General features: G+C 48.0%; 1 protein-coding gene across 1 annotated transcript in view; it reads left to right on the forward strand.

The window, feature by feature from the left end:
- LOC149348250 (uncharacterized) overlaps positions 1 to 26096 on the forward strand; it is a 46725-nt gene extending 20629 nt beyond the window's left edge. Inside the window, exons 7-11 of the mRNA XM_089588033.1 lie at positions 5904 to 6051; positions 12213 to 12392; positions 14222 to 14251; positions 16712 to 16858; positions 25884 to 26096. Of these exons, the coding sequence (XP_089444159.1) occupies positions 5904 to 6051; positions 12213 to 12392; positions 14222 to 14251; positions 16712 to 16858; positions 25884 to 26096 (718 nt within the window). The remainder of the gene's footprint in view (positions 1 to 5903; positions 6052 to 12212; positions 12393 to 14221; positions 14252 to 16711; positions 16859 to 25883) is intronic.
- Positions 26097 to 26710: the final 614 nt, after the last annotated feature.

The raw sequence follows: 26710 nt of genomic DNA on the forward strand, positions 1-26710 counted from the left end.
CGTAAAGAATGAAAAACAACTCACGCATCCTTGGCACGGTTACTTCACCCTTCTGCCTATCTCTCTAACCATGCATGTTGTCGTTCTTTGTTGGGGTGACCACCTGGAAGTGAGACAGTTACTGCGCCTTTCCTCAGAGAAACCCCTACGCTAAACGTCGTTATAACAAGGTTGAACGAGCCCGGCAATTACTTCTTTACAGTGGCAGCTTCGTTATAGCCCGTGTTAAGCGAGCTTCCAAGAGGAATTTTCATTGCTTCGTTATATCCATTATTTGGTTATAACGAGGTTAAACTTAATTGTCGCTACCTTTCAGAAACAGCAGCTCTCTTTTGCTCAGACGTCTCGTCCGTGCTGCTATTACCCTGCAGTCCTCAGAATGCAGAACGAAACAGCTGGCTAGCAATTACGTATTAAGCAAGGTCGTTCAGCAATTTAATTAATAACGACAGCGAAATTAGGCCCAGTCTTATTCAAAGTTTCATCACATCCTATGTGGCGCTTACGTCACATGGACGTTACAACGTCTGCCGCTATAATGGAAGGTGGTGCTCCAAGGACAGCACGCACAGATAACACCTAAATATATATAAACCATATGTTTTTATAGCTGAGATATTTGCACCTTTATTTCACGTAATAACAAAGGTATTGACATAAAACATAGCGCAAAGGGCTAATATTTGAGAAGTCCTCAAATTTTTGCTACAAAAATGCAGTTCCAAATTCAATTTATTCTGGAAATCCGTTACATTCACATGTTGTAATTGGGAGAATAGTGTACTTAAAGCAGTGTGCTAACAAATTTGGCTTGATGTTTTCTTTTCCGGGGTGATCCGTAAGGCCTAGCATGTATCACCACATAGTATAAGCCCACCACCGGTAAATAAATAAAAACTGAATCTTTTTTTTTTCATTCTGTTTCGGTTTCAGCGGCCGAACAATCGTGAAGTTCGGAGTAGGCCTTGTAAGGCATGAAAAAGAAAACTGCGATGCAGTCGCTGCTTTTTCACTAGATGTGAATCTCGCTTTTGAGGCAAGCCGGCTATTGCGTTGTAACCAACTAAGGTTATGCCGCAGTTTTTTTTCACGCCGTATGAGCGATACTGCAATCTGACGCCGAAGACATCGTTCAGCTTTTGAATGGGAACCGAAACAGCCAGAGAGCGAGAAACCTAATTTTGAACGATAGCGATCGTACTTACGTGAATACCAAGGGGTGACGCATGCATACTAAAGCCTTACACGTCTTTACAAGGAAGAAAGCACGCAACCAAAATTTTTCTATCAATACTCCTTTAAATAAATGCTTCCTGCAACTGTGTTCACAGACTCTTATGAGAGAATTCTTGCAGGCCCATTATCGCCAAGTTTGTTCATTCCAAGACTAAGGATCAAATTCTGTCCAATCGAGACACGATAAAAAAGAACAAGGTTTCTGTCGGCGAAGACTTCTGTCCCTCAACTAGGCTAGCTAGAAAAACGCTTTTACAATTTGCCAAGACTCGCAGCACGTCATACCAGTTGAAGTATAAAAGGCTCCACATGAACGGGAAGTGCTACACCTACAACCCTACCACGAAAACCGTCATTGAATCTCAACTAAACAAGGCTGTGACCACCCAGAAACCTGTCGCTGAGCTTGCGCTATCCTCTAGCCCTTCTCCCAGTGGCGTCATCCAACCTTCTAGTTTATCACCTTAGCGGTCACAGAGGGGTCGTGGACCTTTTAATGAGCTTTCTGTTGTGTATACTAATATTCGAAGTGTCCTGAAAAACCGTGAACAGTTAAGTTCATTTATTGATTCTTGTGCAGCCCACGTAGTAGTACTAACAGAAACATGGCTCTCAAGCAAAATACGCGACCATGAAATTTTAGAATGTAACAAACGCTACAACTTTTACCGTAATGATAGAAATTGCAGGCCAGGTGGCGGAGTACTAATTGCCGTAGACCATAACATATCCTCATGCGCAATACATGTGACAAGCAATCTAGAAATAACGTGGGTTTTATTAAACATAAAAGGCAGGAAGATCACAGTCGGTGTATGTTATCGTCCACCACCCAGAGACCTCGAATTCATTAACAACCTACACGATGTCATTAATCTAATCTGTGTTCGGTATCCTGGTTCTCCTATTTTTCTTTTGGGTGATTTTAATTACCCTAATATCTCCTGGGGCGTGGATGGCCCCAGTAGTCTTCCTACTGATTCAGAATCTAAATCTTTTATTAACTTGTGCTCAACGTTCCATTTTTCTCAAATCGTCACACTGCCTACAAGATGCACTAGTCATTCTGAAAACACTCTTGACCTTATCTTAACTACATGCCCTGAATCAATTTCAAACCTCAGCATTCTTCCAGGACTTAGCGACCACTCACTCCTTGAATTTACGCTCGGATTCCCTGCCCCCCGAGCAGGAAAAAAAATGAAGATTGTTAGGAATTACAGCCGAGGAAATTACGACGAAATTAATCGTGCATTATCTTCTTTTTGTGACGAATTTTTGAGAAATTTTGAACGTCGCAGCCTACAATTAAACTGGGACTTGTACAAAACCAAAACAGCCGAGCTCATCAACAAGCACATCCCCATACGAGTAATTAAGTGCACCAAATCACCATGGTATAATAAAGCTCTCGGAAGACTAGCCAATAAAAAGAAGCGTTTATACCGCCTAGCTAAAACCTCAAAACTATCAGAGCGATGGCAAGCCTATCGCACCGCGAATGCTAGTTACAGTCGCGCTTTACGGGAATCCAAACGCTATTTCTTTCAACACACCCTCCCCAATCTGCTACGTTCAAATCCTCGACAGTTCTGGCGAACAGTAAAAGGCCCTGAAAGCGATAGGATGATTATTAACTCCAGTGATGGTCTACCGTTAACAGATGAACAATGTGCCTCTACATTCAACGATTTTTTTGCAGCATCGTTCTCTAGTCATGCAGACGTCCCTAAACCTCTGTTCGACATACCTCCGCTATCGCCAATGCCTCCCATCACAGTTAATCCAGCTGGTGTCGAAAAGATTATTGATTGCCTGAAGCTCTCTTCTGCTTCTGGTCCTGATGGTATCACGTCAAAATTCCTTAAAAACACCAAATTTTATTCATCTATCATCTTAACAAAACTTTTCGACCAATCTTTATCCACCGGCTTGGTTCCTGATGATTGGGCGGTAGGGAAGGTGGTTCCCACACATAAAAATGGTGACAAGCATGATGTTAAAAACTATCGCCCCATATCTTTGACATGTGTTCCATGCAAAATTCTTGAGCATATCATATCATCCCAAATCGCTACCCATCTTGATTCTCAATCTTTTTTTCATAGTTCCCAACATGGCTTCAGAAAACATTATTCATGTGAAACGCAGCTGGCATCTTTCACTCACTTTCTTCACAGCGTCCTCGACCACGGCGGTGTTGTCAACTGCATATTTTTAGACTTTTCTAAGGCTTTTGACAAGGTATCACACACTCTACTCCTCTTTAAATTACACCAACTTAACCTGGATCCCAACGTTTTTGCATGGTTGAGAAGTTTTCTTACTAATCGCTCCCAATACGTAACGATTAACGAAATCGACTCCAATTATGTCCCCGTTGATTCCGGCGTGCCACAAGGCTCCGTTCTTGCTCCCTTGCTCTTTCTAATTTACATAAATGACTTACCCACCAAAATTCAATCTCGCGCTGGCCTTTTCGCAGATGACTGTGTAATTTATCGTGAAATAACCAATCCTAATGACGAAAAGATTCTGCAATCAGACCTTAACGCAGTAACTGCATGGTGTCAGGATTGGTTAATGACTCTTAACTCTAACAAGTGTAACTTAATGCATGTATCTCGAATTAACTCTAATGTTTCTTCTTATATTCTTCAGGATTCCCCGCTTGAACAGGTAACATCTTACAAATACTTGGGCGTCTTATTTTCATCCAAATTATCATGGGAACAGCACATCAACTATATAACTAGCAACGCTAACAGATCTCTAGGCTATCTGAAACGTAATTTTGCGAACATTTCTTCATCTCTTAAATTACAATTTTATAAAACACTTATCCGTCCAAAGCTTGAGTATGCTGCTTCTGTATGGGATCCCGGCCTTGATCATCTGGTAACAACCATCGAAGCTCTTCAGAATCGGTCTGCTCGCTACATTCTCAGTAATTATCATCGTACTGCCAGCACAACTAACATGAAAAACACATTACACCTACCTCCACTCTCCTTGAGACGCCAGATACAGCGACTTTGTTTGCTCCATAAAATATACTACCACGACACACTTCACAATCTTTTACTCCACCGGCCCTCTTATGTGTCACATCGCGTGGACCACCGTCATAAAATTGGATCTTTCGCATGCCACACGAATACCTTTCATAATTCATTTCTCCCGCGCTCAATAACAGAGTGGAACCACCTTCCCGAAGATCTTGTGTCTATTACTGATGTTACATTGTTCAAAAATGCCTTAAAAGCTCATTTTGGTGTTCCTGATTAATCGTTACGCACTGTTTATTTATTTTTTACCCCCGTATTACTACTTGTATTGTGTTCCACAGTTATATTTTGGTGTTCCTTACTTGTAGTACTTGTATTGAATTCTTGGATGTTTATTGTTACCTTCTGGTGTTCCTTACTATTTTTGCACTGTTTTTGACACCCCTATATATATGTGTATATATATGTATATATATATATATATATATATATATATATATATATATATATATATATATATATATATATATATATATATATATGTGCCTGTGCTTTTATCTTAATTATGTTGAGTATTCCACTCCCCTCTGTAACGCCCGACCCGGGCCCTGAGGGTATTCGAAATAAATAAATAAATAAAAGGTCACTGCTGCAGACATTTTGAACGTTTTAATTTCATCAATGCCTGGTCTGCAATTTATGAAATCAGAAAAAAAACGTTACGTGCACAAGTGAAACTGTAGCATGCTAGATAACTGTGGCCGTAAAGAGAATGTCGATCAGTACCGACCAGGAGTTAGTGCTTCGTCTATTAGTAGAAGGCCTAGTTCCTGCTTCAGTGACATGGTAAAGGTTGGGCTTTGATAGTGAAAGTATGCGAAGTGTGAGTAGGCAATGGGATTTTCATTCTTTCCGCAAACGATGATGTCGCTGCTGAACATCGCGTACCAATGATGGTCAGGTGGTTGCAGTTGTCATTTCATTTGTTTACTCTCACGGCTGCTCGGCATTAGACGGAGGAGTAGGCGAATAACGAATTATGGATATGCACTGAGGGGGTTAATGAAAACCATAAGCTGCTGCAACACTTCAAGGTGTCGGGTGCAAGCACACACACCAGGAAAATGTACAGTATTTAGCCTTTGAGCACATGATGTTGGCTTTGCCTGCCAACAAATGTCCTTGAACGGTAACGCCAGGAGCCTCCGGTCTTGGGCTATTTCTCTTCTTATTGTGCGGTAATGTAAGAAAACTTATCTTGGAGCGTCAAGGAAGTAACAAAGTAGGCATTAATTGATTACATGATCAAAAAACAAGCACAGTTGGTGCCTGTCGTGAACAAATTTATTTTTGCGCCACAGAACAGTAACAGTCAGCTCACCGTCTGCTGAAAAGTTAATACTGCGGGGTTTCTGGGGATAGGTCAGGCGCAGCTAGTGCCAGTCAGTACTGGTTGCTGTTGAGTGGGAGAGTACTTCTTCCTGCAGTAGGTGCAACCAAGCCGCTTCATCATAAGCTACTGCAGCTACCGTTGATTCTTTAGTTTAGACTATACAGTGAGTAGCTCCAATGATGGGGCTTCAGAATAATTTATGAGATTATTCGTTCATCCGCCCACGCGTTAGTGTACTTTTTCTTATAACATTTTACACTATGCAGGAGTAAAGGAATACTACCTGATCTCTTTCTCATCCGCGGACACCTGCTAGAACCGTCGAGAAATCTGACGGATCGGTCTCTTTTGCCGGCAATCAACCTCTATCGGCCCATTACCCGTTATTATCGGGCTAATTACGGCCGTACTTTGGTGAGTGTGTAATTGCGTACACATTTATGTACGAATGCCTGATGCGCCTAAATCCCAAGGCAGCTAACGTGGTACACTGCAATTTCTCACGTTCACGTGTTTGCCTTTGAGTGTGTGTGTGTGTGTGGGTAGGGGAGGGGGGACGATAGAATCAAGAAAAAGGAAAGAATGAATTAACAAAAATAAAAAATTCGGTACCTAAGGTAACTAGAGAAGCAAAATAATCAAGCAGTGAAAAACCTGAGCAGTAAGCACATGAAAGAAGGCAGCAGTCATATAAGAAACGAATAAAAGCATATAGACTAATGTATCTCCTTTGTGTGGTGTTAGTGAAGAGCAAATGAAAAGTGTACTCTTTTTATGGCTAAAGATAATTTATTAGAAAGAAGGAAAATCAACCACATACCGCCGATGGTATTCGAACCCACGACCCTGAATTTCGCGTCCGGGGCTCTACCAACTGTTTTATGCGACGGTTGTCCACTCTTCTGCTTTCGGGGCTATTTATGTTGCGTGTTACCTAAGATTGAGCGTTCACCAGAGCCATTCCCGTCTATAGTAGAGGACGTAGTACCTCCTGTATTAGAGATAGTTTCACGTGGAACGTTATATAACGGTGAAGGTGCGAGCTCTGCTAGAACCCACTTTTCCTTTCTACGACATCACAACTCGTGTTCTGCTTGGATCTGTAACATGATCTGCGGTATGAAATAAAATAAATAAATAAAACGGTGATGGGGGCTCTGCTAGAGCCTTCTTATGCTGCCTTTGGCAGCCGACTCGTGATAGAACGGTGAAAGTGCCAGCTCTGTTGGTACCTTCTGATGCTACCTATGGCGTCAAAACTCTCAGAACCGAGGCCCTCGTTAAGCTTTCGAGCAGAAGGAATAGCTTTCCGGATTCCAGCGCTTCCTTGGTTCCTATTAAGGCGGAAGTCTTTAATGCCTCATCGTTGTAAGCAGGAGCTGTCGACAGAAATGCCACGCTTTTCAATTGGTCGAAACGGTCGTGACGTCACAGTGCGCGAATTTCAAACGGGGCCAATTGTACTTTTGGCTAATAACCATGCAGCCAATTAAAGGGATCGTATAGTGATGCTCCAAGTAAGTTTGACTGAGTTTAGTTAATTGCTTACTTAACAATTAGTCTAATCTAGTCCGAGCAGATAAATAAATAAAACCGAGTAAGAAATTGGCCGAGCTTGGGAATCGAACCCTGGTCTCCGGAGTGCGAGTCGAGCACGCTACAACTCAAAAACACCTCCAAAGAGCAATACACAGCTTTCAGGGCAACACAAATCCATTGGCGCACAAGCTCCGGGACCAGTACTTGTGCACCACCCAGGACTCCCGCGGGCCGGCGTACTCTTATGCAGGTTCTGAGAACGTTGAGCTGGATCAACCGTTCCAGCTCCATGACCTGAGGGCGGCCCTGGCAAAAATGAAACGTAGCACCGCTCCGGGTCGGGACAAAATTACAGTCAAATTGTTAGCCAACCTCCCCGACCCAGCATACCTGTCTTTATTGAATTACATTAACTCAATCTGGCTTGGGGAAGTGCCACTACCCATCGAGTGGAAGACCGCCCTGGTCACCTTCATTCCTAAAGCTGGCAAGGATATCAACACGGACAACCTCCGCCCCATCTCTCTGACTTCCTGTGTGGGCAAACTCATGGAGACGATGGTACGTGACAGGTTGTCCGAGTTCATGGAATCCAAACACCTTTTCGCAGACCCCATGTTCGGGTTTCGCCCACACAGATCTGCACAAGATGTCCTGCTACAACTCAATCGGGCTGTCCTCGACCCCGTGGAATACCCTCACAATGACAAGGTCGTACTCGCCTTGGATTTGAAGGGTGCATTCGACAACGTTACCCACGAGATCATTCTCACCCACCTCTCTCAAACTGACTGCGGCAGAAATGCCTTTCAATACATTCGGCAATTTTTAACCGACAGACAATCTTACATTCGGATCCAAGATAAAGAACATGGCCCTTTTCATTTAGGAACCCGGGGTACACCCCAGGGCGCGGTGCTCTCTCCCCTCTTATTCAATTTGGCTATGATGCGCCTACCGGCCCAGCTGGACGCTGTCGCCGGTGTGCAGCATGCGCTGTATGCTGATGACATCACCCTGTGGGCCACGCAGGGTTCCCTTGCAGACATTGAGGCTAACCTGCAGGAGGCGGCGACTATAGTGGACCGTTATGCTCGCCGCTGCGGCCTCCAATGCTCCACCCAAAAGTCTGAATTTCTGCACATACGCCCCTCACCAAAGTGCACAGCCAAAATTTCATTGTCTCTCGAGACAGGTCCAATCCCTGAAAATATCGAAGTCCGGGTACTGGGGCTCTTTATACATCAAGACAGACGGTCAGAAACAACATCGGCCAAACTCCGTCAGGTGGGGGACCAGGTGGGCCGCTTGGTCCGCCGGGTTTCTAACAAGCGCGGGGGGTTACGATGTAAGGACGCCTTGCGGCTGGCGCATGCATTTGTAACCAGTCGAATTCTATATTCGACTCCATACCTCCACCTGCGGAAGCCAGACGAGGATTCACTCGAAGTCATCCTCCACAAAATTATTAAGCGGACTCTAGGCCTCCCCGTGACCACCTCCAACAAGCGCCTCCTGGGGCTAGGCATGGTGAACACATTTCGGGAGCTCCGGGAAGCCCACTTGACTAACCAATACACACGTCTCTCGAAGACATCGTCGGGTCGCCGCCTCCTTGCCCGACTACACATCCAACATACCACTCTCATGGAAGAGCGCGTACGTATTCCATCCCAGTGGAGATGCGCCCTCCACGTGCGCCCTCTTCCCGCGAACATGAACCGTGAGGACCATAATGGCCGGCGCCTGGCACGGGCGGAAGCCCTGGCCCGCCACTATGGATCGAAACCCGGCGTATTCTACGTGGATGCCTCAGGCCCCCACCATGCCATGGGGGATGGTACACAGCCGCAGTCATCCACCAATCCAAAACAGTGAACGGCCTTACTTTCCGAGCCCGTGACATAACACACGCGGAGGAGGTCGCCATTGCGTTGGCTGCATCTGATTCCAATTCAAAAACAATTATTTCCGATTCGCGAGGGGCATGACGGAACGTCGAGCAGGGCTGGGTACCGTATCTAGCCTACCGCATTCTTCAAAACAGCGTCTATACCGGTGACCCCGCGCACCGGCGTATCGTTTGGGCTCCCGCTCACATGGGCCTTGAGGGAAATGAGGCAGCTGACGCCGCCGCCCGCGCGCTCTCTCACCGGACATTCCCCTCCGACCCTGACGATCAGGAACTCGAATTTATTCCAGCTTACACCTTCAAAGACATCGTTTTACTCTATCAATCTGGCCATGGTCTTTATCCCCGCCCGTGTAAAGGTCTGTCAAAGGCGGAGGAGCGGCTTCTGCTCCGCCTGTATACTAATACTTTGCTGTGCCCGGCAGCTCTGAAACACTTCGACCCTTCTTTCTCAGGCAGCTGTCCGCACTGTGCGGAGAAGTCTTCGGACATCTACCACATGGTGTGGGCCTGTCCTTCCAACCCTGCTATTCCCCCTCACCCCAACCCAACCCGGGAGGACTGGGAGGCGATCCTGCTCGGCTGCTCTGACCTGCAGGCCCAACGGGCCTTGGTCGGGCGAGCCTGGGCGGCGGCGGATGCCACTGGGGTCCCGAACTAGGGACCTCCACCTAGTATTTGTAAGGGCTGGCCCCCTCTGGGTCAGCTCATGCATAACCTCCTGTATTATACCTGTACATAAATGTTTTCCACCACCACCACCATGCCAGCTCGATAGTTTGGAATGAACAAATGTGCGTCTAGTGAATACGGTGTCTTCGTTCACTCCCATCTTCCTCCCTTCCCGTCACGGCGAGGTTTAGGTGTCCACCGAGATATGTGACACAGATACATTTACTTTCCTCAAAAACCAATTTACCTACGAGCAAGGCGTATTTGTCCGCGTTTCAGATTGGCACAAATTGTCCTGACGTGACCGCGGGCGAATTTTGACGGGTGTCCACCGAAATATGTGAGACAGTTACTGCACAACCTCCTTTCCTCAAATACAATTTTCGACTAGTGTCTACTGAGATATGCGAGACAGTTAATGCGTAATTTTCTTTCCTCAAGTACAATTTTCAGTTTCTTCATTACGGCCCCTCTTTCTTCTTTCACTGCCACTTCCTCCCTTCCTTTACAGCGCAGTTAAGGTGTCCACCGAGACGACAGAGAATTACAGCCCCATTTCCTTTCCTCAAAAAGCGTTGCGTTCAAAGGGCAACGCATCGCGGCGAACGGGGGGTGGCGTTCCTTGGACACCGTGGCAGCGCTACAACACGCTGTCACGTTGCACTCCTAAAGGCGAAGCTTAAGCGTCATTAATTGGCAGTTATTTAATGCACCAACAAAATGTGCAGTGAACAATCGCGTAGCAGAATGCAGCACTGAGGCTTTCGCCTTTCACCACTTTAGCCGCTAAAGTTCCTCGTAATTTTTTTGATGAGTTTACATGGAACACGTTCGGAAGAAAGAGCGATTCGCTATTTGAAAAGAACGTTTGGCTTGGTTACTTATTTCTGATCTGGTGAGCCAAAGCAACGGCATACAAAGTGGCAGAAATATTACCTGGAGACTCCACTGTTGGCCTGCAGGTTTGCGTCGGAATAGTAGTATACCGTGGACAAGTATCACTTTTAAGATGAGTTTTTATTCTCAGGAGTGTTTCTGCCATTAAATAACGTCGACAGCTATTGCTCACTTTGCGGGAAGCGCCATCTGTGGTAATCTTGCCCAAGGAGGCCAAGGAGTGAATGACGTGATGGGCAGAACGGAGGACTACAAATATCTTACTCATACCGCATCCACATTGCATAGAAATGAGTGATATTTTCTGAGAACTGAAAATTCCGCCGCGGTGGCTCAGTGGTTACGTCGCTCGGCTGCTGGCCCGAAAGACGCGGGTTCGATCCCGGGCGCGGCGGCTGAATTTCTTTGGAGGAGAAATTCTAGAGGCCCGTTTACTGTGCGATGTCAGTGCACGTTAAAAGAACCCCAGGTGGTCGAAATTTCCGGAGACCTTCACTACGGCGCCCCTCATGGCCTGAGTCGCTTTGGGACGTTAAAATCCAATAAACCGTACCTGAGAATTGAAAAATAATAGAGTAGTGAATAAAAAACACTTTCCTAGGATTTTCGTTTCCATTGGGCCTATCGTAAAGCCCCAGATTTTAATATCGAGTGCCAAAATCTGTGAACCTGCTCTATATTGCCACCTGGTGGTTTCACGTGGCGTCAGAAAGACAAAGAAGTTAGAGACGCGCGCGCTCTTCGAGTGTGCTTTTCCATTGAGAACAGCCGTTGACTCTGTGTCCGCTTGCCTTTTACTTTGTGTGGTGCTCGCTACTTCCGTGACAATACTATTCGGTAACATACTGTTATGTTGCCCGAAGGCTACCCAGACCCGTTGCAATATTTTCGTAATTCTCTTCCTTTCGCAATCAGCAAACTTGTCTATCTTGTCTATCTTTGTAAATCGTTATGCTTCGCGACACCATTCTGGCCTTCAGGTGGACCCGGCGCGGTGGCTGAGTGGTTAAGGCCCTCGTCTACCAAGCCGGAGGTTTGGTTTGGTTTGGTTTCTGAGGTTTAACGTCCCAAAGCGACTAAGGCTATGAGAGACGCCGTAGTGGAGGGCTCCGGAAATTTCGACCACCTGGGGTTCTTTAACGTGCACTGACATCGCACAGTACACGGGCCTCTAGAATTTCCCCTCCAAAGAAATTCAACCGCCGCGGCCGGGATCGAACGCGCGTCTTTCGGGTCAGCAGCCGAGCGCCATAACCACTGAGCCACCGCGGCGGCCTAGCGGAGTACCCGGGTTCGAACCCAACCGCGACCGCCATGTTTCGATGGCGGCGGAACGCAAAAGCCACCCGTGTGCTGTGCGATGTCAGTGCACGTTAAATATCCCTAAGTGGTCGAAATTATTCCAGAGATCTCCACTACGGCATCTCCTGCTCTCATTCTTCTTTCACTAACACCTTCCTCCCTTCCCTTGCGGCGCGGTTCACGTGTCCAACGAGATATGTTAGATACTGCGCATTTCCCTTGCTAAAAAACCAATTTACATATTCTACTTCAGGCGGACGCTGCGGAGGAAAGCCTTTCCCTGCTCAGGCTGGGAATAGCGGCCGAAGTCATCATTCTACTGACTTTTGGCGCCACATCGGAGCGCATGTTGTACCCGGACAATCCCAACGACAACCTGGGACGCTACGCCATCTACCAGCCAGCCGTTTTCTTTAATGCGTCGCGTGACCCGGTATGATGATTTGACAAATCATGAAGGATTCCATTGCTGATAAAACCCACAACGCTACAGTTAGACGTTTTTAGGCCCACTCTAATATGTTTTTTATTATGCACCGAGCTAACTCGCTCTTACGACCAAGGCAAATGAGTTTGGACGAAAAACCCTAGAAGTTGGCACGAAACGTTGCATTATCAGCTCCAACGTAGCCACTTGGACACGAGATAAATATCGAAGTGTTAGATTTTCTTCACAACCACACAGCTGAACACAGTTGGTCAAACACTGCGATCATTTCGCGCTTCAGAAAATATAGTTCAGTTGTAGAAGTTGGATTGTACGCAGCAGGCTTAGCAGCCGTCTCCGTCGAGTAACTAGCAGAAGAAGTCACAGGAAAAAAACAAATTTCTTAGAGCCGCTTTATTCTTGTTCGACAACGTAACAGCACCTTCACAAAAACAGTGATGAGGCTAAAACACTGAAGACAATGAAGGGCAGGACAGTTATATAAGGCGGAGGGTGCAGGTATGAGCGGGCTATACACCTTGTGCGCTCTACAGTGTCCAACCACAATACATGCCTATACTCACAGACGGCGCGGCGGAGGAAGGGGATGGGTTTTATCAGACAGGCTTCAGGGGTGCTCAGATGACGTCACAGGGTTACTGCAGCAGCATGTTGTGCTCGAGAGACGGGATATTGTCACTGCCACTGCAACTTCCAGGAAGCTTTGTATGGACGGGCTGCGCCAGCGGCGTTTGGCTCCGCAACCGATTCCGGCAGTAACTCAAGCGCTGTTTGTGTTTCTCCCAAAGAGCACAGGAACACATGGCGCTCTGTCCCTTCCTCCTTTGTCTGATGAGAGCTGCAGACGCTAAAAATAGAATATCCTACATATTACTGCGGGGAATATACGTACAGGCGTGGGATAGTTATCGCGACAACGGTGCCCGGCACAGAACTCGGACACGAAATTGCAGATTCGGTGACGGATGTGAATTCCCCCTACAGGCACGCCTTCTTGAGTAGGCGGGTTGTGCGTTGTCGAGCTACTTTTTGACAGTGAAAGAGCAAAGCGAGGTAGCTAGGTTAGCTAAGACAGATTATCCGCCATTACGGCGAGTTGGATAGGTTAGCTAAGCCAGTTAGATTATCCGCCATTACATGAGGATATAGGAGAAAAGGCTGCATTAACTACGCTGACAGAGCTCTCGTGGGCCTCTTCAGGTGCAGCTATTGCGCCACAACCTTGCTCCCAGATTTATGCTACAAAATATGCTCGGCAGAAATCATTACAGCATAGGCTACGATCAAGCGATATTTTTCAGCACAGGAAAAAAATAAGAACAAATTTATATGCTCTAGGAAAACTTAGTATATACTAATTGGGTATACAGTCGCTTTAAGTTCGCGTCTTTTCGAATATATCTTTCCTGCAGCGTGTTACCTTTTGCTACACAATAAGACGTTACCATAGTTCCCAGCTTGTTTAATCACGCATAGAAAGTAGAGTGAACTTTCTTTCTATGCTCGCTTTCTTGCCTGAAAGATACACTTTCTTAAAAACTGTTAAAATAGCAACCTGCTTAGTAGTAAAGATAGGGTGGGTATTGTCGGTTTAAAATTCATTGTATTCAACACTTGGGAAAGTCACCATGGCCAATGTTCCATACTCGCGCCTTTATTCTCAAGTAAATATTTCACTGAACCTTGTCTCACCTCACTTAAGCACTTTAAGCAAGGACATCAGAAATGGCTTCTTGAACAACTTTCTTCTCATTAGAGCAAATCTTTGTTTTATTTTTCTGACACTTCCGTTCTTCTCTCTATTTCTGTTTCAGAAACACCGGTACTTTTTTGATCCGAGAGCGGTACGTAGCCACCCGCTCAGCCATGAAGTGTTAATGAGTTATTGTGAAAGCATTATGTGAAAGCATTGACGCCTCCTCGGCACTCGTCACCTCTGTCTGCCTCTCTTGACCATTTTATTTTTGTTTGTTAATTAATTCAACGACTTAACGAGCCTAATTATCTTACGGTTTAATTAATCGATTTATTTACTCTGATTATACCTTATTTTATCTCGATCAACCATTTTGGTTTTTCAAATTTGGCGCCGTGGTTGCTTTCCCGCCTGCTTAATATATCCCCGTCCAGCCAATTGAATCGTTGAATCGTTTTTGCTGATAATTGATTAACTAAATAATGTAGATCAATGAAACTTTGTTCGAAAGAAAAATTTTATTGCGAAAGCAATACTACTTGCACGTTCACGCCTTTGCCGTGCCGCGGCGGTGACCACCATTGACCTTCATTTGACATTGATTGGATTAGATTGGATTAGATTGGATTACATTGGATTGGAACAGATTATATTACATTAGATTAGATTGGATTGGATTGGAATGGATTGTATAACCGATGCATCACCACAAGTCTAACCACAAGCACCACCAACAGCTACACTACCAGCTGAACCATGGCGTAGGTACGGATATTGCTTTCGCAATTACCGGGCTTAACCATGCTAAGCCACAGCCAATGCTTTTAGAATGAATATTAATAAAAATTAATTAAATTATAAACAATGCTTTCACATTCAAAGCACGTAAATAATCATAAGTGGCCTCCATACTTGTTTTTTTTTTTCACTCATCTTCCACTAGGCTGCTTGATGATAAACGGGGAAGTTAGCACGTTTGTCGCTGTGCGTCTCAAGATTGCCTTAACTCTAGGGATCATTTTTCTGTTCTGCAAGCCCAGAGCAGCACAAAAATTAAATTACCCGGTCTTCGTGACAACACCCTTATGCATCTTGATTCAAATGTGGTTTGCATGCCGAATTTTCTCTGAAATCAATTTTTATCTATTTATGGAAAGTTGCCGGGCCAGTTGGTACATGATTTCCACGAAAAACAGCTCGCGGAAGACAGGACCGAGAATAGCAGACACGCACACGCACAGCGCTGTGTGTGTGCGTGTCTCCTATTCTAGGTCCAGACTTTCGCGCGCTGTTTTCTTTGAGAATTTCATTGTCTCGCCCCAAATTACCTGTTCGCTCGTCGTAGACTGTTACTCGCTAACCATCAACATTGCTGACGCCAAGTCAATCCGTGGAGCAATTAAAGAAATGATGGTCAATTTGCATAGCTAGGCCAGATGTGCGCTAGAACATCGATTTTCACTTCTGTTCCGGTGTTCAGATCCAGTGTTCACGGATACCAGTTGTTCGGAGAGCGATAATGAGTTACTGCCCCTATAAGCGGCATTGCTCATTCTCAACTTTACATTCGTCGATCCTTGGGAGTCCTCGTAACACTCCTGACGCAGTGGTGCAGCGGTTAATCGATGCACCACTGCCCATATATGGCAAGTGTTGTCATCGGTGTGACTGTTGAGACCCAGGTTGCTGTTCCCGAGTCAACTATCGTTACTTTAACTGCCAGTTACCTCGGTGGCCACTTTGCTCAGAATCCTCAGGGCAGGTTGTGATGACGCATAATGAGACGTGATCGAGGTGACCCACCTAGGTGTTTCATCCGCGGATTTTCGCTCACAACGCCGACAACAGTCTGTGTACATCTTCTACAGAAATCTGTCGCAGCGCGAACGAAACGGGGACAACAAGAGGGAACAAACACGACAGTTCGAGCGCTGCGTGTTTGTCCTCTCTTGTTGTCCCTGTTTCGTACGCGCTGCGACAGATTTCTGTATTATGTATAAACTCCAACTAGCCCAAACTTCATTACTTCTGTACATCTTCCGGAGGTACGCTTCGGCCCGGCAACGCAGTGAGCGCTGCGGGCGCAAGTTTACTCCGTGTGACCATCTGAACGTGTCTAATAGAGGGGAACTGAACGTATGTTCACTCTCTATTTGCACGGCTACTTGCAAAGAAGGACAGCTTCGCTTGTTTCAAAGGCTTGAAGTGGCGTAGTCCACCTAAGGAACGTGTTTCTCTGGCAAACCTGCTATGGAAGACTTGGAGACTCATATAAAAATAAGCACGAGTGTTCTTTCGTGTGCTCGTCCCCAAAGTATATGCAACACTAGTCGTTCGGCGGAATGTTTTCGGCATTTGACGTTTAAATCATTTTCGAAGGCCTTCTCAAAATAAGCTTATGTCGGCTTGTCCCTCGTATTTATCTCGGATGATATTGAATAAGGCTAACTACATTTGTAGCCGTATACTGTTAATACGTGCAGTAACAGGGTGATCCATGCAGGAATACGACACGATTCAATCCAACGCTCTGTCTTCATCCTCTACCGTGCGTTCATCACATGTACGTCCACAGCCTGAATTACATGCCCTTCCATATCTCCCTCAGCTGTGCAATGCCTCGGACCCCGGGAACGCCGAGTACCTCAGGAACATGCAGTTCCAGGAGAATGCCGCCACGTGGGTCACCTACAACAAGGGCCGGCGCATTGAACGCTCGTACACCCTGGACACAGCCGAAACATATCGCTTCAAGGTATCGCCGTTCGGGATGTAACACAGGAAACTTTCGCATATACCAGCACGGCCATATGGTTCTTTACCTACGACGCTAGCCGGGACTTCCTTAAGTAAATGGCGTCTACCAGCACAGCTGCATTGAGGACGCTTGGACATGCTGGTTAGACATTATCGGGACATTATTGGGACATTAGACATAAATGCTGTGGCTGTCTTATCTTTTTCTCGTCGCATGCGCTGCACCGATAACAGCTGCATTGTTCTTTAACTAGGGCAGGTGGAGCTGCTTTAAGTAAAGGGCGTCTGCCAGAACAGCCACAAGCCATTTAACTATGGCAGGTGGGGGAACCCTTAAGTAAATGGCAGCTTCCTTCGCATCGTAGTTTCTCGTGGTTACTAGTAGTTAGGAGGTCCCAATGCAGTCACTGTCTACGGGACCTCCTTCTGTATAAATTTGCCCATCCTACATTTTCTTTTTTTATTCGTATAAACTGATTCTAATAAGCTGATTCTGAAGACAGCGCCTGAGCAATGACGAACACACAAGCGCGCAGCAGATTCCTAGACAACTATGCTCGACATTCGCAGGTGTGTTGAGTGCGTTTCGGATTCACCGATACGAAGCAAAAGCGCTTTGCAGGTGTGAAGTGTGCCCAGCAGTGCAGGAGGCCTGCCTGCATATTGATGGCAGACTGTTCATTTAAATCACCAGAGGTGTTGGGTAATTCAGCGCCACCTGTCCCAAACGTGTGACCATAACATCGTGTTCTATAGCTGCTACTACTTTCAACTGCCCTAACTTCCTCTACTCATCTTTCTTTTCGTCCTTCTCTATCCATCCTACTGTCCAGTACCTTTTCTACCAAACTATTAAGTCCCCCTATGGGTAGTGCGAAGTTCATTAAATATAGTGCTGTTCTAGCATGTCCTGCAGCTTCAACCTGGCGTCAATATGACGTAAATTTTATGCTTCTCTATTCATCAACAACGATATCACCCTTATGCACTTTACCATAGGACAGCGCCATTCTCTGGTAGGTGCTTGAAGTGCAGACTGCGCGATGTCCGTTCGAAAGTACCCATGCCGTGCCGCGTCCATCAGCCTGCCCGGAAATTCACATAGATAAACATCAAAACGAGGGTTGCGGGTCCTTGCCCAACTTGCACACTACCTGTGACAGTCGGACGTTGAAAATAAAATAAAACACACTAATGCGCCAACCTTGGAGTACAAATTTAGGTTGGCCTCTCTGAATGGAGTAAAGGAACAAGCTGTAACTTAACACGGAGCTTTCATAAGTTAAAAGAGGTGTTCAAGGAATAAAATACTGGGTCATCATCGCCAACTGTTATCTCAAGCACACTATGATGATGTCAAGACAGTTTCCTGGGAATGGACCCCTGCGTCTAGGCTGCAATGCTATTCACACCCAAAGGATAGTTACGGCGGACTGCTTGGTCATTACTTGGTGAATTTAATTCAACAAGGAGGAAAAAAAACTGCTTTCCTGCATCTAATTTTTTCGTGGATAAATGCATATTTTCCGGCCGGACATAGCCAGAAAAAGCCATGGAATTGATATTTACTAAAGACATGAATGGAGTGCTGTTCTTTTTTTCCGGCCCTCAGTGCCCCATTTTGGGTAGGCAATGAAGCAGTAAAAGTAATGAGGCATGACGTCGAGACCGAGCAGGGGCCGCAGTACCGCAGAATGAGACACAAAGTCATTAGTAGAATGTAAATAAGCTGAGATAAGCTCGTCGGGTCCACTACGAACAGTGACGCATTGATAAATTCGCAATGGAAACTATACAACGGCTTAGTTCTTCTCTTGATCACCGCTTTGAGCCTAGCCGTATGTCACCTGGAGTAAAAAAACGCATCTGACATATACTTCGTAATAACCCTATCTCGTGGTAGCTCAAGTACATTAAAGAGACACTGAGGAGAGCTCTATTAATATTTTTTTATAGCAAAATCCGATAGTTCGGCATTTAATGGCTTTGTTGCCACTTGGCCGGCAGCGAAAGACGCAGTTATTTCTAAGAAATTTGGATTCGAAGTTGAAAAAGTTTTTCCCGCCGCTCTGATTCAAACTTGGGATTCTCCTATGACGACACAGGACTAAGTAACGTGAAACATGACGTGCACATGACGTAACGCAGACTCCGTGATTTTTGGCCGCCAGCAGTGCGGCCCAGCAGCAGCCGAAAAGAAAGCTACCGCCAGCCGCACGTTGAAGGCATCTATCGGATATTGGAGCCGTCGCTTCGTTTACGTTTGCACCGGCGTTTTGCCAGCGTTACAATAGAACCCGTTCTCGAAGTTGTCAACGAAGTTCTCACAACTAGACACCTTTAGCATACCGTGTACCTTGTTTACCTTTAGCGGAATACCGGGAGCTCGCATACAGCTGTGAGCAGGCTCTGATTGGTCCCGGCGCTGCAGGAGCGCGCGTAGCTGTCGGGTACGTGGCGCCATCTGGCGACGTCAAGGAGATTTGCGCATGCATTTGCTGCGCCTCAGTGATTTATAGCTTCTCGTGTCCTAGTGTTGCTAGAACTATTGGTTCTAGCAACACTGTTTTGTCCTATGACGTCATGAAGCTTGTACTTGCGAGTTTGGCCTGTGGCGGCGATACCTGTATTTTGGTTCTTGCTCTTTTCTACGTTACAAGAGCTTTGTTGTCAGTATGAGTGGCGTTTTTGTAATCAGGAGCTGGTATTCTGTCGATGCAAGTCAACTTCAATTTCTCCTCAGTGTCCCTTTAAATGCAACGTATTCCTGCAATTCATCGCTAGAACATAAGAAGTGGCTCCAAAAAAAAATATCAGTGAATCTCTTTTTCGACTGCAGAAGTAAATACGAAACCCATTACAGAAAAAAGAAAGAGCATTCTAGTAAGCCTATACACGCCTATATTGGCCGCATTTCTTAACCGCAATACTTTCCCACGCTATCGCTCGCTTCCTTCTGTCGAGGTGGGTAGAATAAATGGCCTGCCTAGCTGCTTTCAAAGCCTCGACAATTTTTCTTTAGCCTGGCAGCGCATTAGGCGCCCTTCGCTGTTGGGTGCTTTACGGGCTGTGGTATTCAGCCGCTTCATTTTCTAAAGCTTAGCAATGCGCTCAGCGTCTTGCAATGCTCTCTAGCTGTTGACCTGCAAAACTGTGATAAAGCAGTGTTTCTAAGATCAACTGGTTAATCCTCTTTGGAAGCCATTTACGCCAGGAAAACAGATTTCCACTCCTTGCTCTCCATCCTACCACTCTTCCCACATCAGACATTCCTAACCCCACCGTAACTTCCTGCTCGGAGTGAAGAGCCACTGTGAACCCCTTAATGATTAGCGCTTTGCCCAGACGAAGACTACTCCTTTTGTGGAAACGTTGGGTGAGCTAACTGAGGCTCCCGCTCCAGCCATTGTTCGCTTTGCCTTGTGCTGCCAAGAGTCTCACCTTCCTGCTCTCTTCATGCTTTCACTTCCTTTTAGCTCGCTGAGTGTTCTTGAGTCCTTTCTGACTAAGCTGTGCCCATGTCACGGATCCCCCGAGAACACTCGGGCCGAAAGAATGCTGTAGGCGACAGGTGTAGCCACATACACGCCCATTTAATACACCCTACGCGACACAAACACTAGCACACAAAACTAACACAACACAAAATGCAGACTACCAACACGCACGGCCCGGGAACACCCAGTCTACTAGCGTTCGGCGTTCGTGCTCACGGATCGGTGCTGAGGAGGAGGAGGAAAACTTTTATTTCTATTTACAGTGAGAGGTCGATGGGGCGAGCCGGAAGGGCCCGCCCCTTACAAACACTAGGAGGGATCCCTAGTCCGGGATCCCTGTAGCTTCCGCAGCGGCCCGGGCTATAGCTACCAATGCCTGTTAGGCATGGAGTTCGGAGCAGCCGCGCAGGGCAGCTTCCCAGTCCTCTCGAGTGGGGTGGAGGTGGGGTGGGTAGGCAGGATTGGAAGGGCATGCCCACACCATGTGGTAGGTGTCCGAAAACTCCTCCTCACAGTGTGGGCACGCGCCCGAGAAAGAAGAATTGAAGTGCTTAAGTACTGCCGGGCACAGTACAGTATTGGTATAGAGGCGGAGAAGCCAGCGCTCCTCCACCCTGGTGAGGCCTTTACAGGGAGGGGGATAGAGGCCATGAAAATTTTGATAAAGAGAGGTGATCTCTTTAAAGGTGATGGCCGGATTGAAATTGAATTCCGGATCAGGCTGCGGATGAGGCGACGCCCGGTGAGTAAGCGCGCGGGCGGCAGCGTCGGCTGCCTCGTTCCCCTCAAGACCCGCATGAGCCGGAGCACACACGATGGTACGATGGGTCGGAAACCCTGTGTATTCGCATGCGTGGAGAATTTTGAAAGCACGGTCTGGAATATACCCTTGCTCAATATTGCGGCAGGCGCCCCTGGAGTCCGTAATAATGACTCGGGACTCTGGATCTGCGGCGGACAGTGCAATGGTGATCTCTTCCGCAAATGTAATGTTTGGGGCACGGAAAGTAAGGCCCTGAACTGTAGTGTTATGGTGGATGACGGCCGCCGTGTACCAACCCCCATGGTGTGGGCCGGCCGCATCCACATAGAAGACACCTGGCTTATGGCCATATTGTTGAGAAATAGCCTCCGCCCGCGCGAGACGGCGACCATCATGGGTGTCTGCAGTCATGTTCTTCGGAAGGGGTCGCACCTGGAGTGCAAAGCGCCAGGCTTCAGGGATGCGGACCCGTTCTTCTGTATGTGTTGCGTAGGATATTTGTAAGCGGGTCAGAAGGCGGCTCCCCGCAGGTGTTTTGCTTAGGCGCAAGTATTGATTGTTAAGATGAGCTTCTCGTAACTCCCCAAAGGTGTTGGTCATCCCCAGACCGAGGAGACGCGTGTTGGACGTCGTTATGGGGAAGTCGAGCGCTCTCTTATAAATCTTGCGGAGAACTACTTCTAAGGCATTCTCATCGCATTTGCGTAGGTGGAGGTTGGGAGCCGAATATAAAATCCGGCTGGTCACGAATGCATTGGCCAGCCGCAGGGCATCTTTGCATCGTAGTCCCCCCCTTTTATTGGACACCCGGGGGAGCATCCGACTTTGCATCGTAGTCCCCCCTTTTATTGGACACCCGGCGGAGCATCCGACCCACCTGGTCCCCCACCTGACGTAGCTTGTTTAGGGTAGTGTCTATCTTACGCCTATGATGAATGAAAAGCCCCAGTACCCGGATCTCCTCGTGTTCAGGTATCGGTCAGCTAAGTAGGGAAAGGGCAATTTTGGTTGTGCACTTTGAGTTGGGGCGTATGTGCACAAATTCCGATTTGCTCGGGGAGCATTCAAGACCACAGCGACGAGCGTATTCGTCCACAATAGCTGCCGCTTGTTGCAGGTTAGTCTCGATGTCTCCAACCGATTGTTGTGTTGCCCAGAGAGTGATGTCGTCTGCATACAGAGCGTGCTGCACACCGGCGACCTCTGCCAGCTGGGTAGGGAGCTTCATCATGGCCAGATTAAATAGTAATGGCGAGAGGACAGCTCCCTGTGGGGTCCCTCGTGTGCCAAGTTGATATGGGCCATATTCTGTGTCTTGCAGCCGGATATAGGATTGGCGATCTGTAAGGAATTGTTTGATATAATTGAAAGTATTGCGCCCACAGTCTGTTTGCGACAAGTGGGATAGGATGATCTCGTGGGTCACATTGTCGAAAGCCCCCCGCAGGTCAAGTGCGACGACTACTTTATCATTGCTGGGGTGCTCGACGGGGTCGAAAATCTCCTTGTGAAGTTGCAACAGGACATCTTGTGCGGACCGGTGTGGGCGGAAACCTTACATGGTGTCTGCGAAAATGTTTTGCTGTTCCAGGAAAGCCGACAATCTGTCGCGGACCATAGTCTCCATCAGCTTCCCCACACACGAAGTGAGGGAGATGGGCCGGAGGTTGTCGGTGTTAATGGCTTTACCTGGCTTGGGAATGAGTTACTAGTGCCGTTTTCCAATCTATGGGGAGTGGTGTGCTTCCAATCCAGATAGTGTTGAAGTAATCGAGGAGAGTTTCGTAGGCGGGATCTGGGAGGTTGGCAATAAGCTTTACCGTCACCTTGTCCCGGCCTGGTGCTGTACCTCGCTTCATTTTAGCCAGGGCCGCTTTTAGGTCATGGAGCTGGAACAGTTGATCCAAATCCGCGTTCTCGGAACCTGCATACGAGTACGCCTGACCACGGGGATCCTGGTGTATACTCAAATATTTGTCGCGGAGCGCATCGGCCAGTTTGGCCGTGTCTCCAGTGAAGTTATGTATAGCCCTTTGAAGCTTTTTTTGCGTCTCAGTACGGGTTTGTGCCGGATCAATAAGGGCGCGGAAGAGGCGCCACGTACTCCGACTCGACATCTGCCGAGCTGCAGTGTTGCATCGGTGCACCCAGTGGGAGTCGGCGAGTTGGGCCGCGTATTGTGCCACCTGTTGGGTGATATCCGCGATGCGAATTTTGAGTTTCCGATTGTGTTTTTGACGACGCCAGCGGCGGACTAGGCTGTGTCGTGCCTCCCAGAGGTGGAGGAGGTGGTTATCCACCGCCGGGCTCGCCTCTGAGAGTTGAACATTTTGCTCGACTGATTTCAAGTGGGATACTAGGTGTTAGGACCACGTTGAGTATCCTTGGTCCATTATCGATTGAGGATTGGTGTAGCTGCTCCTAAATTTGGTCCAGTCGGGTAGTTTTGCATTGGCCTGTGGTCTTGTGAGTGGCTTGGTATGGATTGTAGTGGTAATTATGCAGTGGTCGCTACCGAGGGATTCCTAGGTGTTCCTCCAATCTGCATAGCGAATATGTTTCGTAAAGGTGAGGTTGTGTGTTTCGGAGGTTGTGTGTTTCGTGTGAGGTGTTTCGTAAAGGTGACAACGTTTGCCCACGTCTTGGAGCCGCCGTTCTGGGGAGGTCCGAGGGGCTTCGCTGCACCGGCTTGAGGCGGCGGTGGCGCAGCTGGAGGTTTTCCCTGGCTCCCGGTAGAGGAATTCACAGGCTGGTCCATGGCTTGGTCGGCAGCCTTGGCCTTCAGCTTGTCCGGGCGACGCTTGCCACGCCTGCGTCGGTTCCGCTTCGATTTACGCCCGCGCTCGGCATGCGGGGGCTGGATAGCGCGATATTTAGCCGTACACGCAGGGCCCCCCGTGGCATGCGCCCCGCCGCACACTGAACACTTTGTGTTGCACTGGTGTGGGGCCCGCACCCCCTCAACGAGTAGAGCCTGCTGTCCGCACAGGCCACAATGGTCCAGCCTCTGGCCGGGGCAGGCGTCCACACGGTGGCCGACCACACCCCAATGTCGCCAGGCTGGAATGGTTCGCTGGTAAGGCCTAACTTGTACAAGCTCCGAGTCGTAGTGCACGAAACGTGGCTTCTCTATTCCGGCGAAAGTCAGTCTCACTTTGTTGGATGCCCCAAATTTACGCACTTCCACGATGTTGCCGTAGCGCCATTGGAGCCTAGTACGGAGCGAGTCCGTAGTTTCAGAGTTACGGACGGTAATGACGCCGTAGCAGACGTCCTTGCCGTCTTGGCGCAGGTGCCCCACAAAGGGGACCCTCCCGTCGGGTCCATTTAGTTCAAATTCGCCGATGATACGGTCGGCTAGCTCAGGTTTCGCAGTCTGAACAATGAGGTTTTGGTCTCTTACCGGTATTATGGTAAGGTCTGTTGCGGGTTGCGTGCCCAGGAGAGCCGTGAACGCCCGGCCGTAGCCGGTCTCCTGGAAAGTCTCGTACAACGAGACGCGGGTCCGGGGCTTGATGACGACGACGTAGTCGTCTGGAGCAGGCTTGGGAATAACGGGCGGTTTCCACTTCGTGAGCAGTCGCCGACTGCGGCCCGCCGCGCGCGGGGCGGGTGACTGCTGTTAAGGCTTGGTCTTGCGCTCGGCGCAGCACTGCGTTCAATGCGGCGCTGCGAAATCTTGCCGAATCTGGGCCTCCGGTTGCCGCTGGTGTAACCGTTGCCGAAACTGGGCCTTCGGTTGCCGCTGGGTTAACCGTTGTCCAGTGCATGTTTTCGGGGTCGTAGCCTCGGCAGGAGATTTGCGCAGCAGCCATACTGGCGTCAGTGGCCAGAGGCCCCGATGTGCCGGGTACCGGTTCGGCCGTTAGGCCTCTCGGTGCTGAGGAAGCGTTGCATAGGTCCAGTCATTGTCATCTAGGTAGCCGGCGTAGAGGTGGCGTTCGAAGTGCTTAGGTTGGCGTCGCTGGTGGTGTAGTTGGCGGCGTCGTACAAGCTTCCGGCCGAAGTGCCCGTGGAGGCGATGCTGGCGATGTTGCTGTTGTGGCCACCCCCCGGATGGGTGGCAACAGCGCTGGAGGCACCCCTGGTCGTAGCAGGTGGTTGCGTCAGTTGTTGACTCCCCGGAACGGGATTAGGAACGGCAGGAAAACTACGGTGCGACGCCGTAGAACTCGAGATCACCGGAGCAGTAGCCGGCGCTGCTCTCTAACAGCCGAGGTGTTCTTGACCCGCGGGAAACTCCGCTTCTTTGTTCTTCCCCCCGTGCCAGTTGTTGTGTTGTTGTGACTGAGAGAAGGATGAAAAGGAAATTGCACGGGCCTGCCTACTGGCTCAAGCCGAGCCACCACCGCTGCCACGTGCAGATAGAGGAGAGTCAAAGATCAGAGGAAAGAGAAAAAGGAAAGGAAAGACGCGCATCGCAGCAACAACTGCGTCCGCCTGAACGGACGCTGCTCAAAAAAGATAAGCGGCCGAAGCCACGTTCGCCGAAGCGAGAACAGATACCCCCGTGCCACGCAATCCCTTGCGCTTTTATAGCCTCGGCGTTGGTACACGTAATCCTTGTCGTCATAGTCACGTCTTCTCTTCTCCACCAATCATCTCTTTCCACCTCACCAAATACTTAATCTTCTTTATTCTTGGGTTAATACACGTTATGCTTATCGTCATCCTAGTCGTCTTCTTCAAACTTCGTTAGTTCATACTTTAATTTCAAACTTCGTCTTATATGTGACAGCCCATGATGTTGTGTTTCGTTTCAGATGTGCAACTTTTTCGTCAACTACACAAATGTGAAGACGAAGGTAAACTTCGGCATGACCGACCTCGACTACGACGCCCACGACGTCGACTGCAGAGCGTTCAAGCTCAAGGCCTTTCAGCGTGCCTGGATGCTTAGAGCGGTCCGTGACTTCATGTACAAGGAGTTCTGGGATCCCACCGACCTGTATTTCTGCCTGCGGGTGACACCGTAGAAGAAGTAGGCTTTAGGTCCGCAAATGGTGCGCCGCGGAGAGTTCATGCCCAGGTGACGAGCAATAAATTGTCTACCGAAATCGAAGTGAGCCCTGTAGGATGCCATTCGTAGCACAGATTGCTCATCCATACACGCGCGTTGCAGAAATGCAGCAAGCGCATGCAGCAAAGCGGACAATGGACGGTTTAATGCAGTCACTCACTCGCTTTCACTTACCCACTCAGTTCAGAAGTGCGCGTTCACTACTTGACAACTCCACCGTCGAGGTCTCTCGGCCATGTGAAGGAGAAGGTGCCGTAAAGTGTGCAGCAGCTATGCATTTGGATGGCGCATATGTTGGCTTTTCAGTTTGGCTCCGCAGGCATTTTTTTATTGCTCTCTAATGACTCCTGAGTGTTTTCAGCATTTAGTAAATCTTTTTACACCATTTTTGCAGTGATGCAGCGGTGTGAAGGGGGTATTATCGATGTCTGCGACGTAATTGGAGCGAACTAAGTGCCCCGTGATCGTAAAATTACATGATCTGGTTTTGAAGAAGGGTAATGGACAAAAGAAATAAGTGGCTCTCAATGCCGCGTGTTCACGGCCCTCCAGATGCTCGTTAAACAGCGC

This window comes from Amblyomma mixtum, chromosome 4 (genome assembly GCF_055824585.1).
Source record: "Amblyomma mixtum isolate Tamu chromosome 4, ASM5582458v1, whole genome shotgun sequence".
Classification (NCBI taxonomy): Eukaryota; Metazoa; Arthropoda; class Arachnida; order Ixodida; family Ixodidae; genus Amblyomma; species Amblyomma mixtum.